Genomic DNA, 17,765 nt, shown 5'->3' with positions numbered 1-17,765 from the left:
TGATGGGGGAATGGGACTCTGTGAGTTAAGACATGGGCAGCAGAGTTTTGGATCACCTCAAGTTTACAGGGAGTAGAATATGGGAGACCAGCCAGGAGAGCAGTGAAATCTAGAAGTAACGGAGGCATGAATGAGGGTTTCAGCAGCACACGAGGGCCATGTTAGGGATGGAAATAAGTATCTCAATGATGGCATGAATATGAGGTCGGAAATTTATCAAATATGACACCAAGGCTGCGTACAGGCTGGCTGAATATCACATACTGTTGCCAAGGAGAAGGATGGAGTCTGTAGTCATGGAGCAGAGTTTGAAATGGGGACTAAAAATGATGGCTTCAGACTTCCTAATATTTAATTGGAGGAAATATCTGCTCATCCAGTGCTGGATGTTGGTTAAGCAGTCTAATAATTTAACAACAGTGGAGGAGTCAAGAGAGGTGGTGGTGAGGTAGAGCTGGGTGTTATCAGCGTATATATGAAAACTGACACTGTGCCTTCAGATGATGTCACTGAGGTAGATAGGAAATAGGAGGGGGCCAAGGATATATCATTGGGGGGTCACCAAAGGTAACAGTGTGGGAGCAGGAAGAGAAGCCGTTGCAAGTGATTCTCTGGCAGCGATTAGATGAATAAGAATGGAACCAGGCGAGTGCAGTCCTACTGGACAACATTTGAGAGGTGTTGGAGGAGGATGGTGTGGCCAGCTGTGTCAAAGGTTGCAGGAGGCTGAGAAGAGTGAGGACTAGCTGAGCTGTACAGACCAAAAACTTCCAGCTATGATCCATGGTTTGTTCTGAGTAGGGTGTATGTGACGGGCCTCAGTTAGGGAAGGAATTCATTGCCCAGGCTTCCTGCTCCTGAAATGCTGTCCAATGAACCCTTGCTGCAAAATCCTCTGTTAGTGTTGAATGGGGAATAGGGTTAGACTCAGCTCTGATGCTTCATCAGTCAAATAGCCTGTCACTGTCAACTGATTAAGCTAGTGGATAATGAATGGGCGCTGGGTGGGGGCAACAGAAGGTGAGTTGTATCCGTGGAATTGTGGAAGACCAAGAAATCAACGGACTAAGCTATTGATCTTGGAATGGATGCAAAATGGGCAACATTGGATTGGCCGCTGGTTAAACAGCCGGCTGGATTTACCTTCCCATACCAGTGAATGTCTTTTGGGCAGGAGCGGGTGGTGCAGGAGTAGAGATAGAACATTTTAAACGAGAAGGTGAGGGCCAGTTTATAGCAACCCACACTGGAAGTCTGAGCCGATATCTAGATAAATGGTGCTCTCCCATCGCTTCAAATTTTTTTTAAACAGAGGTGAGCGTTTGGTTCTCTACTTCTTTGATGATGCTTTCCAGCACTTTAGACAAACAGCTGTTCATCTCTAAGTGAAAAAGATTTCACTGAAGCTACTAGATACTTCAAGTCTTCAAATTTGAGAGGTGCCAACGTGAGTGGACTTATTTGCCATTGTCAGCATGAAACTATTTAGGTGGATAAGAAAAATGCTCTTGGAGCTCATCAGTGTATAAATGGTAGTTTTCAGCCATATCTCTCAAATCTTGTTGAAGAAGAATGACTTCAGAAGATATTTTCCAGCTACTGTAGCATTCCACTAAGTTTTGAAGGAACTCTCTAATAGTAGTGTTTGAGCACTATTTAGAACAAAACTCTTCAGTTTGTAATTAAGTTATTAACTTATTTCTTAATAAAATAATGCTCTTTTTGACAATTTTCCTTGCCTTCTGTTTGAAAAGTCATTTGTCGCACGCAGTCCTTTTGTTTCTAACTGTATACTCTGCATATTCTTGGAGCTGTACCGTGTAGATTTTGCTTTTGTGTTGCCGCAATATTGAGCACAGGAAATATTTGAAGGGGAAACGTTAAGAATTTGGAAATGGAAACACAAAATGCCTGGGGTGCACAATTCACCAAAGCAGCATCTGTAGGAGCAACTTCATGTTTTGGGGTATAACCTTTACATCAGAGTCAAAACTGAGAGTCACACCAAGTAGAAAACACAGCGTTTCATTTTGTAAGCAATATTTTTAATTCTGTGCATTTATGGCTTGTTGTCCATTCCAGAAAAGCTCAAGTTTTGGTTTTCTTGCTCAGAAATGCCTTCAATATTTGATTGTATATCAAATCATTGATTCTTCGGCCAATTTGCTTTGAAGCTCCAGATCAATAAATTTGGGAAAGAGGTGAAAAGTGTTTTGAAATGTGATGACTTGTATTTATGATTGATTACCACTTTGTGGCAAGTAATTGGGGTTCATTACAGCGAATGGAATTGTTTTGAATACGTCTTTTAACTCTGCTAGAAATCGGTAGAAGAAGCAAAGCAAGAGCATGTTGATAAAGTTGGCGAATTGTTGAAGTGGGTGTCCGAGAAGAGCAAGAGCTTAGCTAAGAGACAACTCGAATCTCCAGCAGCTGAGCCAGGTGGAGTGGAAACGTCGCTTTCTGAGAAACAGGTATTGTAGATCACACACACATCAGTGTTTATATTTGACACGGAACATCCCATTGGATCTACGTGGGAGGGAGGTTAAAGTCAGTTCTGTCCTTTTAGTTTGCAAGAAGCTTTTGAAGAAATAAAAATTTTAGGTTATTAACTGAGGGCAACATTTTAAGTCGAATCACTTTCCTTTGTGGATGGGTGAAGCCAAGTGGGAAGTTGAATTGGCTGTATAGTGGCCTGCTGGTCATCAGAGATTTGAACCTTCTGGCACACACAACAACAATAACTTGCTATTACTTAGTGCCTTTAATGCTGTAGAACATCACAAGGCTCTTCACAGGAGTGTAAATTAAATTTGACAGAGTGATGTAAGGAGATACTAGGACAAGTGACCAAAAGCTTGGTCAAACGTCAATGTGCTTTAAAGGAGGAGAGAGGGCAGGAGAGGTTTAGGGAGGGCATTCCAGAGCTTAGGGCTCACGTGGCTGAAGGCACAATCCCTATGTTGGGGTGAAACAATGAAAAATCGGTAACATGCCAGAATTGGAGGAGTGCCGAGATCTCGGAGGTTTGTAGGGCTGGAGGAGATGACAGACTTAGGGAGGGGCAAGGCCATGGAGAGATTTGAACACATGGATGAGAATTTTAAAATCGAGGCAGATTGACAGTTCTCAAGTTAATGAAAGAGCTCAGCTTGTGTCACGTTCAGTGGTTTGCTCAGATGATGTCTAGGTTTTGGTTAACCTCTTATAGCATAACTCAGGTATTCATTCATAGGAATATAGGAAAGTGGAGCAGGACTAGGCCCCTAGGCAAGCTGTTCCAGTACAGCTACAACACTGGCATCTACCCGGCAATATGGAAAACTGCCAAGGCATGTCCTGTCCACAAAAAGCAGGACAAATCCAACCAGGCCGATTACTGCCCCTTAAGTCTACTCTCCAACATCAGCAAAGTGATGGAAGGAGTCATCAACAGTGCTATCAAGTGGCATTTACTCAGCAATAACCTGCATACTGACGCTCAGTTTGGGGTCCGCCAGGGCCATTCAGACCCTGACCTCATTACAGCCTTAGTCCAAACATAAACAAAAGAGCTAAAAGCGGTGAGGCGAGAGTGACTGCCCTTGACATCAAGGCATCATTTGACCGAGTGTGGCACAAAGAGCCCTAGCAAAATTGGAATCAATGGGAATCAGGGGCAAAACTCTGCATTGGTTGCAGTTACACCTAGCACAAAGGAAGATGGTTGTGGTTGTTTGAGGTCAATCATCTCAGCTCCAGGGCATCACTGCAGGAGTTCCTCAGGGCAGTATCCTAGGCCCAACCACCTTCATCTGCTTCATTAATGGCCTTCATTCCAGTATAAGGCCAGAAATGGGGATGTTCACCATTTCTGACCCCTCAGATACTGAAGCACTCCATGCCCATATGCAGCAAGACCTAGACAACATTTGGGCTTAGGCTGACAAATGGCAAGTAATGTTTGTGCTACATAAGTGCCAGGCAATGACCATCTCCAACAAGAGAGAATCCAGTCTCCCCTTGATATTCAATGGCATTACCATCACTGAATCCCCCACTATCAACATCCTGGGAATTATCGTTGACCAGAAACTGAACAGGACCAGCCATATAAATACTGTGTCTACAAGAGCAGGTCAGAGGTTGGGAATTTTGCAGAGAGTAACTCATCTCCTGATTGCCCAAAGCCTGACCACTATCTACCAGGCACAAGTCAGGAGTCAATATTCTCCACTTGCCTGGATGAGTGCAGCTCCAATAACACCCAAGAAGCTCAACACCATCCAGTCAAAGCAGCCTGCTTGATTGGCACCCCATCCACCACGTCAAACATCCACTCCCACCACCAATGCAAAGTAACAGCAGTGTGTATCATCTACAAGGTGCACTGCAGCAACTCACCAAAGGCTGCTTTGACAGCACCTTCCAAACCTGCGCTCTCTACTACCCAGAAGGACAAGAGCAGCCGATGATTGGGACCACCACCACCACCTCCAAGTTCCTCTCCCAGCCACACACCATCCTGACTTGGAACTATATTGCAATTCCTTCACTGTCGCTGGGTCAAAATCCTGGAACTCCCAACAAACAGCACTGTGTGTGTATCTACACCATATGGTCTGCAGCGGTTCAGGAAGGCAGCTCACCACCACCTTCTCAAGGGCATTTAGGGATGGGTAATTAAAAATACTGGGCTAGCCAGCAATGCCCAAGTCCTGTGAAAGAATTTTTTAAAAATTCGGCCCCTCGAACCTGCTCCGCCTTTCAGCTAGATCGTGGCTGATCTCCTACCTCAGTCCCATATTCCTGCACTATGCCCATATCCCTTGATATATTTAATATCTAGAAATCTATCGATCTCTGTCTTGAATATTCTCAATGACTGAGCCTCTACAGCCTGCTGGGGTTGAGAATTCCAAAGATTCACCACCCTCAGATGAGGAGGAATTTCTTCACCACAGTCCTAAATGGCCTACCTCTTATTCTGAGACTGTGTCCTCTAGGTCTAGAACCTCCTCCCAGGCAGGGGAAACATCCTTCCTGCATCTACCCTGTCAAGCCCTGTAAGAATTTTGCATGCTTCAATGAGATCACCTCTCATTCTTCTAAACTTTAGAGAATACTGACCTAGCCTCCCCAATCTCTCCTCATAGGACAATCCCACCATCCCAAGGATCAGTCTGACGAACTTTTGTTGCACTCCTAGGGCAAATATATCCTTCCTTAGGTAAGGAGACCAAACTGTACACTCTTCTTCAGGTGCGTTCTCACCAAGGCTCTATACAATTACAGAAGGAAATCTTTATTCCTGCACTCAAACCATCTTGCAATAAAGGCCAACATACCATTTGCCTTCCTAATTGATTCAGGAACCAGGATCTCGATTTGTAAATACTCATTCTCATGTTTCCTGCACTTCCTGTGTCCCACTACTGGCAGCCATGCCTTCAATTGCTCAAGACCTAAGCTTTGGAATTTCCTCCATAAATCTCTCCATCTCTCTTTCCTCATTTTAAAACCATCCATAAAACTTACCTTGCTGGTGGAACAATCAATTCATACCTCCTAATGTGACTCGGAGTCAGATTTTATTTGAATACAGTCCTGTGAAGCGCCTCAAGATGTTTTGCTATGCTAAAGGCGGTATATGAATGCAAGTTGTTGTTGGAACAAAGCAGGCATCTCACTCCAATTTGTTCCAGGTCAGCCTCTGACTCAAGAGTCATGCTGCAGTTACATTATCATCTCTTCGTGTCTATGAAAAGATCCTTGTGTGCCTTTAAGTGCGATGATGTGATTGTGCAAATCAGACAAACCTACTGAATCAACAAAATAAATAAACTGGAGATAGTTCCAAAGGAAATTCAGCTCTCATCTTAAATGTCTCACCATATATGTCTACTTAATGTCGAATATGACTATTGAGTGAAGTAAGTGGCATTTGGGAAGTAAATAATAACATATAGATCTTGGGAATAAGATTCTTATTTCTATTTTAACATCCCACCTTTTGAAAATAACTTTCTAAAGAGAATTGGATAAATAATTGAGGTGAAAAAATTTGCAGGGCTATGGAAAAAGAGTAGGGTGGTGGGATGTCTCCTTCAAAGAGATATAATGGACCAAGTGGCCTCCTGCTGTGCTGCATCACCCTGTGGTCTCATTCTCTCATGTCTTAAATTTATTTGAAGTGGCCTAGATCCCCACCATTGCTGCCATTTTAGCCGTATAAGCCCAAGTGGATTAATAAAAAAAAACTATGTAAACATTGAATTTTTAGAGTAAGGGGATGTTAGTTCAATTTCTTCTCTCCACCACCAAACAGGAAAAACCCCTCCCAATGGTCAAGTTAGGGAGTGAAAAAACAAGCACAGGCAAGTGGTCCTCGGATGGTCTTTTGCCCCCTACTGACCAGCTCAAAGTAACATTGGCAGAAGTCTGCCATTGGGCTGTAGCTGCTCTGTGAGAAACCAGTGTTTGGTTTTGGTTTTTTTAAAAACAGCCCAAAGAAAAAAGGATAGTAATGTCTGTTTAATCAGTGGAGATGCTTGCTAATGGAGTTCCTGCCAAGATTTCCACCTACTTCACATACCACATTTATTTCTGAAATCTGGTCATGATAGGTTCTTCAGGAAATCTTTAATCAATTCTATTGCTGTTGATTATATGTGCGTTGGCAGGGATCCTTTGCATTAAGTGCCATCATGTAGGTTTGTATCCTACACTGTTCAGTAGAGAATATCTTCAGTAATAATGAGTAAAATATTTTGCAAATTTAGATTGGTGATGGTACAACACAGGAGGTCATTCAATCCATTGTGCTTTGTTTGAAAGACTGGTCCAGTTAACCCCACTCCTCTTCTTGTTCACTTATATATCCAATTCACTTCCAGAGAAAAATTTCTCCCCATCTCCCCTAACTTGGAACAGGAAGAGGCCATACAGCCTCTCGAGCCTGTTCCACCATTCAGTTGCCCATCTTGGTTCCATAGCGTTTGATAGATTTTTGTTTGGAAAGGGTATTAATCTCAGTTTTGAAATGCTCAGTAGACCCCCAGACTCAACAGATTCTTGAGTGAGTGAGTTCCAGATTTCCGCTTTGTGTGAAGACGTGTTTCCTGACATCACCCTTGAATGGTCTATGTGGATTTAATATAAACACCTTTGAGGAATATATGTGAATGTTAGAAAATCCCAGGATAAAACAGAAACTTTCTGAATGACTTGATTGTCCTCACATTATCTCTTACTTGTTCCAGGTGCTTTGTGTGGAATTGTCGAACAAGAAAGACCAGATTGCTGAAGCTATCCAAATGACACAGATCTTCTTGGCTAAACACAGTGACAAGTTAGTTTTTTTCCCCTCTAGTTATATTCAAGACTAACCCTTTTAACCAGATGTGTGTGGGTTTAAATCATATGTCCTGTAGGTGGGAGGTCAATAACTTATGGCACTTTTTTCAGAATTCAGACAGGTTACAATCATTTCTACTTCCAAAAGTTATTCTCTAATGCTCATTCGCTAAATAAAATTGAAGACTTGCATTTTATATAGCACCTTTTCACAACCTTAGGGCTGTTTCAAAGTGCTTTACAGCCAATAAAGTATTTTTTAAGTGTTTTCACTGTTGCAGTACAGGTTGTGGAGTCAACCATCCAACCCAACAAATATCTCAGCTGACTTTGCACTCTCTGTTGATCTTGGTCTTGTCTGATTATTGATCCAGCTCCAGTTGAATTGGTTCTGGACATCTCCATGCTTCTGTTGTGGCACCTTAACACTTTTGTTCTTAATGCAACAGAAATAAACTTCCAATCTTATATTCCTTTTATTACTCTCAGTATGGCAAGACAGGGTTACCACTGGTGCCAGTCTTATCTGAATATTATGTCTTCATGTTTAACTCTTATTCAATTGCTTTCCCAAAATGCTGCTGAGGCTATTGCCGAGTTGGTTTTTGAAAGAATCATGGTGAGGTTGTGATTCCTTTTTAATTTAAAGTAGATGCTAACTGGAGCAGGTGCAGCATCTCAGTCCTTTTTTTGGGCAATTACTCTCAGCCCATTTGGGCAGGGTCTCCTTATTAATAGGATCTCTGCGTACACACACAATACAATTCCCCCAGCCTGTTTTCAGTAACACTGTTTGTGGGTTTCCGTCTAGTGGTAAGAGACTATATGGTTAGTGCTGAACCAGATTCCCTGAGGCACATTATCACTGAAGCTTCTTGCCTAAAGCCATGAAGCATTGATCTGTAGTCTTGGTAACTAGTGATCAGCCAAGAGATAGCTATCTGCTTCCTCACTTCATGACAAACCGATGAAATGCATTTGCTTGTGCAAGCAAACTTCCTTTAAATCTGGTGAGCAACACTTTCCTCATTGACTATCACCTACCTCCAAGGGCATGGGTGTAAGGAGTTTGGATTGAAATGATCACTTTTTGTTTGAAATCCTCCAAATGACAAGGTCATAATTATTTGGTTTTGTGGTGATTTATAACTGAGTTTTATTTACTGGATTGTTAATGCTGATAGAAAACTCAGTTTTCTTTCTCTTTTTTTTAATCATAGGATATCAGAAGAAGATAAACAACAAACGGAGAAACAGCTCGAGTCTCTTCAGGAAGCTTACGATAAGTTGTGTGAGGAGACTTCTGATGACCTCCAGCAAGCACAGAGCACACTAGCTGAAGAGGCAGTGGAGAAGGTAATAAGTGACTCTGGGTTCAGGAGATGTTTAAGCTGAATTTCTGCAGCAGAGCTGAATTGGGGACAGGGGTATCTTGTCATTAACCATCCAAAAATCTTGAAGTATGTGCACTTGGATTGTTCACACATAACCTCAATCATAAGAAACTAATGCAGTCAGACTTTTGACAAATATGCGTGTTTCATTTTATTTTTATAACTGAAATTGTGATACTCTCTGAGATATGGACTATCTTATTCTTTGACTGAGAAAGGGAGAGCTTTTACTTAGTTGTAGAAAGCGATCAAGCTACTGTATGCTGTAAACATGCATAGCATGGTCACCATAATGTTGAATATATAATTCTTCCCTTTCTCTGTAAACAGAAGCATGATGCTTAAGCTCTATAAGTACATGTTGAGTGGTGTTTAAGACTAAGAATAACCCTCTTTTGCTTCTTCTTGTGACTAACCCTTTTAAATACATAGATGATACTTTTGCATTAAAGGATGTGCATGCAGGACATTAAAAAAAATTATTGCTTCTATCGACACCATTACCGGGCTTCACTTTTGCAGTTGCATCGCTAACATTCACCTCCCTGGTAAGTACATATTCTTGTATCATGTGGGCACAACTGGAGTATATTTTGCATGAACGGGTTCTGAAGTGCTTGGAGGTAATGATTATTTGGTGTTTGCGTTTTATTATTTTGGTGGCATCTTATTGCCTTCTGTAATTATTCTTCTTTCCCCTTTTGATTTGCAGGGCTATGAAACCATTGCAGGTGTTATTGACCTGGCAACTGGGACGGTTTATCCAATCTTCCATGCAATACGTAATGGTCTTATTGATTATGACACAGGGGTGATCTTGCTGGAAGCTCAGGTCATTGTGTCAGGCCTTATTCTTCCAGAAACAAGACAGTGCCTTGGTATGGAAGAAGCTTTGAGATGTCAATTAATAAATGGAAAGATCTTCAATCAACTGGAGGAATTGAGTAATTCTGCCAAACTTATTTCAAGCGCCTTGTGTGAAACAAGTGATGTCCATTCTGTTGTCGGTGCTAATGATCACAATGCAGTCTCAGAGATTTCAGTCATTAAAGTCCTGGAGGCACGATTTGCCACTGGAGGCTTAAGAGTACCAGCTACAGGTGAAAAACTCTGTCTTGAGGAAGCTTTTCAGAGAGAATTCATCACCGCTCAAATGTACTTCAAACTGCTAGAGAGGCAGAAGATGTGCAAGGAGCTTATTGATCCAAATACGGCCGAGAAAGTATCGTTAATGGAATTAATGCAAAGAGTCGTTGTGGACAAAGAAACTGGTCTAAGGTTGCTTCACGTGAAGCAACAGGAATGGGGCACAATCACCTTGAAATCTGGCAGACAGCTCAGTGTTTTCCGGGCAGTCCATGAAGGCCACATAGACCGGGAAGTGATGATCAGGCTTCTCGGAGCTCAGCTGTTTGCTGGCGGGCTTATTGATCCTCAAACAGGAGCTCGACTAACAGTAGATGAAGCTTTGGAATGTGGCCGCATCGATCACGATACAGCTTCTGGCCTCCTCGCTCATCAAGTTCAAACAGGAGGCATAATCAACCCAGCTACTGGCGGGAGGTTAACCATGGATGAAGCTGTGCAGTGCAATTTAATAACGTCAAGTAGTGCACTTTTGGTCCTAGAATCACAGAGGGTATTTATGGGCCTCATCTGGCCTGATTCTGGAGAAATATTTTCTATAGATACTTCTTTGCAACAAGGAGTGGTAACAAATGAATTAGCCCACAAAATCCTGAACAACAGGCAAAAAATAGCAGCTCTTTACATCCCTGAAAGCTCATCAGTGCTCACACCCGAGGAGGCTAGTAGGCTAGGTATAATTGACAAGAAGGCAGCACATATTTTAAGCACAGCAACAATGCCTGACTTAATGCCTGGAGCCAAACACTTTCAGTCTTTGCATGCAGATATCTCAAACTGGAGATCAAATCCTGAAGTCCAAACTTGTGCTACTATTGACACTACTGATGTTGAAAACAGAGGAAAAAATGAGAATTCAACTCAGAGTCAGATGGAAATGCAACAGAAATTCATATCTTATTTAATGATGCACAGCTATATGGATGCAGGTTCAGGAAGGAGGCTATTGTTGGTCAATAGTGACTTGAATGAAAAGGTTAAAATGGTTTTGGAAGCAAGTGGTGAAGATGTTCCATTAGAAAATTGGCAAGAATATCTTCATATTCAAGATGTCAGTGGACTTGAGAACCACTTGGAGGCCAAAGAAATTTCAAAAGATATTGGCAACCTTAAAAGCCATACTAATTCTGAAATGTGGGATCCAGATGATATGGGAGAAAAGCAGACCATTGATGCACCAGGTGAACATTGTGGGAATATCAGTAGTGAAGCATTATATTGGATGCCTGGTGCACAACTGTTTCCAGCAAATGAACTTGGAGAGTTTGCTTATTCTCAGAGAATGGATAGTCCAGGAAATCATGTAACTAACACCAAAGAACAGGGTGGGGCTGAAGCAATTCAGGCAATTGAAATGTTGGACAATTTTGCGGATTCTCTTGAAGCACCAGCTTTTAATGGAAATTTGAGTGTGCATCCAGACCTTAATGAAAGTATTAAATTGGCCAAACAAACTGGCAACATTAATCCTGTTGAAAGTGATTTAGGAAACGAATTGAGAAAAAGTATGGCAGCTCCAAAAGATGATAAGCTTACACAAGTGGTAACTACAGCTTTGCAAACTGCAGGTTTGTACCAAGGGGACAAAGTGGCTATCACCTTGTCTTCAGCAGAACAGCCGGCAGCTGAAGTCACGCATAGGTTTCCAATGGAGCAATTGTTTCCAGCACATGAAAGTAGGAAGCTCAGCCCATTTCCATTGGATATGGACCTCCAAAGTGAGTTTGGAGAAGACCTGAATAGAATGCTGGGTTTTGATGGATCGCCAGGTCTGCAAGGTGGTGATAATATTGGCAACAGCACCCAAGATTTTAAAGACACATTCGCGATCTACTCAGAACATGCTAACAAAACTGCAAACAATTTGAATGCTCAACAATCTATGGAAGCTTCACAAGTGGAAGAATCTAATGATGTAGGCAGAAGACAAAGTATTGCTAAGCCGTCAGTAGACCATCAGAATAACATGGCAGATGAAACTGTGCAATCTATTCCTTTGGAACTACAGCTTCCAACTGGGGAAGATGAATTTATTTCACATCCATTGGAAACTGTTGCAGGAACAAGCGAAGAGCTTATATGTGGAAAAACTAAAATAAGGACAGTTGAAACTTTAGAAGACATTGGAGTTGCACATGAAATGGTGTATCTCATTGGTACTCCTAATGCAGAGCAATTAAGTGAAGATGTTAAGATAGATGAAGCAATGAAGGTGGAGGGTGAAGAATGGTCTTTTAAAGATGGCAAGTATATACCTGCTGATGAAGATACACTAGAAGATACCAATCTTGAAAACCAGGTCAGCTTTCATAAATTCATAGAAACAAACATAGATTCCCCAACTATACAAGGCAGCATGGAGGAAATATGGGATGTAATTGGTCCATCAGTGGAAGAGCATCTCACTGTAACCAATGAAATCTTGCATTTGAGCCCTACAGAAAATGGAAACAAAAGTGCACACTCTACAGATGGTACAGAGAACCATGAAGATGTAAAACATAAAGTAATAAGGATCATTGAAACACTAGATGACATAGGGGACTTAGAAGGTAAAATGGAGATTGCTGAAGAACCTGTTGTTAAAAGTTCATTAAAGAACGAGAAGCCATATTCCAATGAAGATTACAGCGAAGATGTGTTCAGAAATGGATTGAGTGGACCCACTAATGTAGTTGAAGGTGACAGCATTCACCAGTATACAGATGCTGAATATGGGAGGAACAAAGCAATTATGAGTGTGGAAGGATTGGAGGATATTGCAGAGACCCAGGAAATGCCATGGTTTGTTGGAGACTTTACAGGAACAAAAGAAACTCAAATTCTTAGTCCTTCTGGAATTGAAGGCATTAAGGGTGTATTTGAACCTTCCATACAAATGGCAAGTGGTGAAGAGGTTTTCCTAAATGATGAAGAATTTAATTCAAATAGCAATGAGCAAAACCAGGGCCATCAGATATATCACCAAGACTTTGGAATAATAAAAGGTGAGCAGGAAAAGCAAATGCAAGTGAATATTGAGTCTGTGGAGGAAGCCATGCAGAGTTGTGGAGCATTTGAACAGGATGCATCAGGAGGTAACCTAACAATGCTAGATACGATGATAAAGAATTGCCGTGTCGATGTAAGATGTACGTTGCAAGTGGAACCAAGTGACTGTGCAGTGACAATGAAGAATGCTGAAGACATTCAAAGAGTTAATGGGAGAAATTTGTACATCTTGGAAGAGGAGGATGAGGAAAACAATGGACAAATTATTTGTTTTGAGGCAGTTGGGGATTGGAAATGGGACCGATCAGCTTTGATAAAACAGCGCAAATTAGAAGTTGAAACAGGTGGAATATTTGACCCTGTTACTGGTAAAAGGTACACACTTGAAGCTTCCTTGGCACGTGGGCTTTTGGATGAGGAGATGGTCGTGGATATTTTAGTTTCACAGTTCCAAGATGGAGGAATCCTTTTTGCAGAGAGTGGTGAAAATTTAACTCTTAGTGAAGCAGTGGCAAAGGGACGTCTACAAAATCATGTTGCCATCAAAGTATTAGATAAGCTTGGACTGGTAGGAGGATTCTATAATTCTGGTACAGGCGAAATAATGGAAGTGGCAGATGTTGCAGAACAGTTAATAAATGATGACCTCCTGACAAAGATATTGCTTTCTGAAAAAATTGTCTCTGGTGTTATTGACCCAGAGACCAACAAACTACACAATGTTCATGATGCATTAAGACTTGGTATTTTGAACTCTTATGCGGCTCTGCATTTGCTAGAAGGCCAAATTATTTCTGGTGGCATTGTAGATCTTAAACAAGAAGGCCGGTTATCAGTGGCTGAGATCTCAACGCTTTGTCTAGTAGATGAAAAGACTGCTGAACAATTGATCAAAATAGAAAAGGCAAAAGGTGGAGGACAAGTCGATGAGGTGACCAAATTGAAGGCACTAAACTACCAGTTTGAAATGAATGGCATATTAGACCCACAAACAAAACAACCTTTGTCTGTGATTGAAGCAGTCAGCAGAGGGCTTGTGGAAAGAGATGTCGTGCTAAGTGTTCTTCGTAAGCAAGTTGAAGATGGTGGTATTATTCAGCATAAATCGGGGCTTCGCCTCTCTGTAACTAATGCTTTAAGGCATGGTTTAATTAATGAAGACTTAGCTGGTGACCTGTTTGAGTTGGAAGCATCATGCCAAAGTATTCACACTTCAAGTGCTGGGAGGAATTTGTGTTCTCAGGAAATTGCACAGAGTTTAAATTTTCCAGTGGAAATTGAAAGGGACCAGAAATTGAATGAACTCTTCACTGAATTTGAAAATGGAAAATCAGCAATACAAATAGAATCTGTTGAAGGAAAATTATTTGATGACAGTTTGAAAAAAGAAATGAACCTTTATGAAAGCCAGGACAATGTTGATGAGAGTCAGTTGAACATTATTCCTTACTCTGATTTAGTGAGGATAAGTAAAATAGATATAGACACTGGGCGAAGATACATGGCAGTTAAACCTCATGAAGAAATTTTGAATGTCAAAAATGTTAAATCAATGTCAAAATTGAAAGATGTAGATGTACATCTGGCTACGGCTTGTAGCACTCACAGAAAGGAGTTAAATGATCAAACCTTGATACGTGCCAAAGAAGATGAAATCACTGTTCAAGATTTCGTAACAAGGAGTGATCAGAACCTTCAGATAAATTCTTCATCTTCTAGTTCCTCAGTTCCAGAAAGTAACCAAGATAGTTCCCTCCACATTGTCCAGCCTTCTCCTGCAGCTCAAACCTCTGAGGAAGATTTGCCTGGTAAACTGGACTACCTTTCATCCAAATCACCTTATGTCAAAGATTCACCACAAGGTGACTTTTTCTCATACATTCGAGAATGTACATCAGATATTGAGCTAGAGGTTGAATTGGCTGAAAAAGAAAATACTTTAGCAAGTGAAGAGGGAGAGCTGAATGAAGAAGTTGGAGAACGGACTGTGAAAACACTTATGAAAGGAACGGGTATAGAAGAGTTGGAGCTGAACAATCCTCCGAGCAGCACCAAGGCCCAAGATCTAATGAGTACCGAAGGAAACTGTAGTTTGGAAGGAGATGTTGAGGGAGGAGACCCTAGTGTGAAGCTCAGCCTACACAATAAAGTGCAATTAAATGGGATTTTCAAAGAGAGTAATCAAGGTGCACAAAATTCCGAATGTGGTGACTGTGCAAAAGAATTTGAACAAAATGTAAATATAGCTATGACTGTGGGGAATGTGCTGAAAGCTGTGTGCATGAAAATCAGTGATGCATTCAAAAGCAGACCAAGTGATGATAAGGAAAATTCAAGTGAGGCTACAGTGATGAATGGAAGCAGACAAGAAAGAAAGGTTGTTGCAACATTAAATGATGATAATGCAGATTTAGAAGCAATGGCAGAACTTGCACATAGGGTGAAAGAAATGGAGAACAAAATGCCCAGAGCAGGAGGAAATGAGGGAGAGGTGTCAGCCTATGGCAGTCAAAATTCATTGGTGGAATCTGAAAATCTGTTGTGTCAGGAAAGAATTGATGAAGAAATGCAAGACCAGGATGTTAAAGGAGGTCAGAAGCTTGAGAAGTCATTGGATTCATTTGAACTTGAAGAAAAAGCCAACTTGGTTTTAGAAGAGGAAAGTCTTGTCCATTCAGAGAATGTGCTTGGTTTCACAATTGGTGAAGATGAGCCTGTCGAAAATACAGATGTTCAAAGGGTAGTTGGAGTAAATATTGAAACTGGTGATGATAAGGAAGCAGATCTCTCCAGTTTAATGGAATGCAGTACAGAGGTGGAAGGTGGTGCTGCAATGCCTGTTGTTCAGGATGTGGTGACATGTGGTGATGCTCAAGCTGCTATGAAAAAATCAGAACTTCTCCTTAACTGCCTGAAGCAAGAATTTCTTAATGAAGAGTTTAGTGAATTTGATTTGAAGGATGATAAGCCATCAAAAATGGCAGATTTGCTTGCTAGTTTGAAGCCTGAAATGATGAGTGCACAGGTGCAGGAAATGCTTTATGCTTTATCTGAGGAGCAAGATCCTGGCAGTATAAAAAGTCAGGAACTGATCAGCAGCCTGACTGATGAGCTTTTCCACTATATAAAAAATGAAGTGCCTGGTTCGATGGAGGACAGGCTCTTAAACAGGAAAGTGAAAGAAATGCTTTGTGAAAGAATTTCAGTGCTACTCAGCACTGCAGAAACTCCTCAAGATGTATCTCGGCAAACAACCAAGGAGAAACGGAATAACATGAATCAAATGATTCAGGTGAAAGCAAATGGAGAAAGTGTAGCTGGGTATGAAAATGGGAATCCAGTGACTCGTTCTGGTTCCAGTACTGGCATGTTGGAGTCACAAGAAGGTATTGAGAATGTAGTTATTTGTGACAGTCCATCAAAAGACGATGTGTTTAATAATGATGAAATTGGTGATACCATGAAGGGAATGAGAAAAATAAAACAAGAAAGACAAGGAGTTGATTCAGTAATGCAATCTGCTGTTTTTGATGTTTTTGATGAAATGGAGTCGCTGGAGGATACTCAGGACAAAGGCACCTTGGGGGATACATCAAATAACATTTGGATTAACAACAAGGGTGCTGGTGAATTGAAGGAAGTGTTGCAGTTCAGGAAAAGTGGACAAGGTATAAATGAGAATGAAAATGAGAAAATACAATCTGATTCTCTTGATCAAATGGACTTGCTAAGCAATATTCAGGGGAACACTTCCGAACTATCATTGAATGATTTTTGTGTTAAGGACAATGAAGGTGGCAGTGTGAAGGGAAAGATAGAGATGCTGCATGGCCAGAACATACATGAGGGCAAAAATGAGGATTTGCTGATGCACTCTCCTCCTTCCAATGACAAAGAGGAATTTTTCAAAAGCACTCAAGGAAATGCTTCAAATAATGTCTGGAATACAAATATGATGAATGAAAGAGAAATTCAATCAAATGGACAAAGTACAGATGAGGGAACTAATGAAGATTCATTTGCAATGTTATTTGGTAATCCTGATGAAGTGGAATCACCAATGGAAGACATTCAGGAGAAAATCACTTTTGAAGATGCACCAAACAGCATGTGGACTAACGACAATAAAGATGACTTAAAGGAAGTAATTGAAGTTGGAACAAGTGGACAAAATCTAAATGAAGCCAAAATTGAGGACTTAGTGATGCAGTCTCACGATGCATCTGGTGAAATGAAACCATTGGAAGGCACTGGGGAGAAGACCACCGATAAAACTGAACAGCATGAGGACCATGAGATTGTTGAAGGAGATGGACAGGTTAGTAGTCCTTGAGGTGTGCCTTCATGCAATTCAATTATAAAAGCACAAAACCAGGGATTAGTTGAATCATAATGTTGTCCACATCTTTATTAACATTCTCACTCCTCACACAACAGAGCTGATGCCAATTAGGTAATATGAGAGGAAAATCTTAAAGCTATAGATAGATTATTTTAAATGATCCTTACTATTCTGCTGTGTTGCAGTCAACATTGTATACCCTACTCTCAATACAGTTAAGCAGTAATATTGAATCAGTTCTTTGTAGATTTTATAGTTTAAGAAGGTCTTTGGTAGGTCCACCACGCTCTAATGCAACATTCCAAATCATGACCTTTAATTGAACGTGGGATTGAATCTGTTGTCTGCCATCAAGGGCTTTTTTTTAACTCCTTTAAGTTTGGTAAACATTATTGTTTACAAACCAATTTGTTTTCCTGAATGAAGCAGTGGAGGGGAAAATGATAATCAAATTTATAGCTAAGGGTGTTCTCCCCGGTGTCCTGGCCAAATCAATATTTATCCCTCATCCAACATCACTGAAGTAGATTATCTAGTCATTATCACATTATTGT

The 17,765-nt window shown here is 41.0% G+C and overlaps 1 protein-coding gene across 29 annotated transcripts in view; it reads left to right on the top strand.

Moving 5' to 3' along the window:
- dst (dystonin) overlaps nt 1–17,765 on the top strand; it is a 568,493-nt gene that overhangs the window by 317,354 nt on the left and 233,374 nt on the right. For 22 of the 29 annotated variants that reach the window (XM_078541821.1, XM_078541818.1, XM_078541808.1 and 19 more), the window contains 4 exons: nt 2,322–2,474; nt 7,245–7,333; nt 8,559–8,694; nt 9,445–17,187. In XM_078541821.1, coding sequence (XP_078397947.1) covers nt 2,322–2,474; nt 7,245–7,333; nt 8,559–8,694; nt 9,445–17,187 — 8,121 coding nt within the window. The remainder of the gene's footprint in view (nt 1–2,321; nt 2,475–7,244; nt 7,334–8,558; nt 8,695–9,444; nt 17,188–17,765) is intronic. The other 7 variants (XM_078541812.1, XM_078541819.1, XM_078541817.1 and 4 more) reach the window with 1 other exon arrangement.

This window comes from Cetorhinus maximus, chromosome 5 (genome assembly GCF_964194155.1).
Source record: "Cetorhinus maximus chromosome 5, sCetMax3.hap1.1, whole genome shotgun sequence".
Lineage (NCBI taxonomy): Eukaryota > Metazoa > Chordata > Chondrichthyes > Lamniformes > Cetorhinidae > Cetorhinus > Cetorhinus maximus.
Note: the sequence above shows the minus strand (reverse complement) of the source record. Positions and strands in the feature narration are given on the sequence as shown.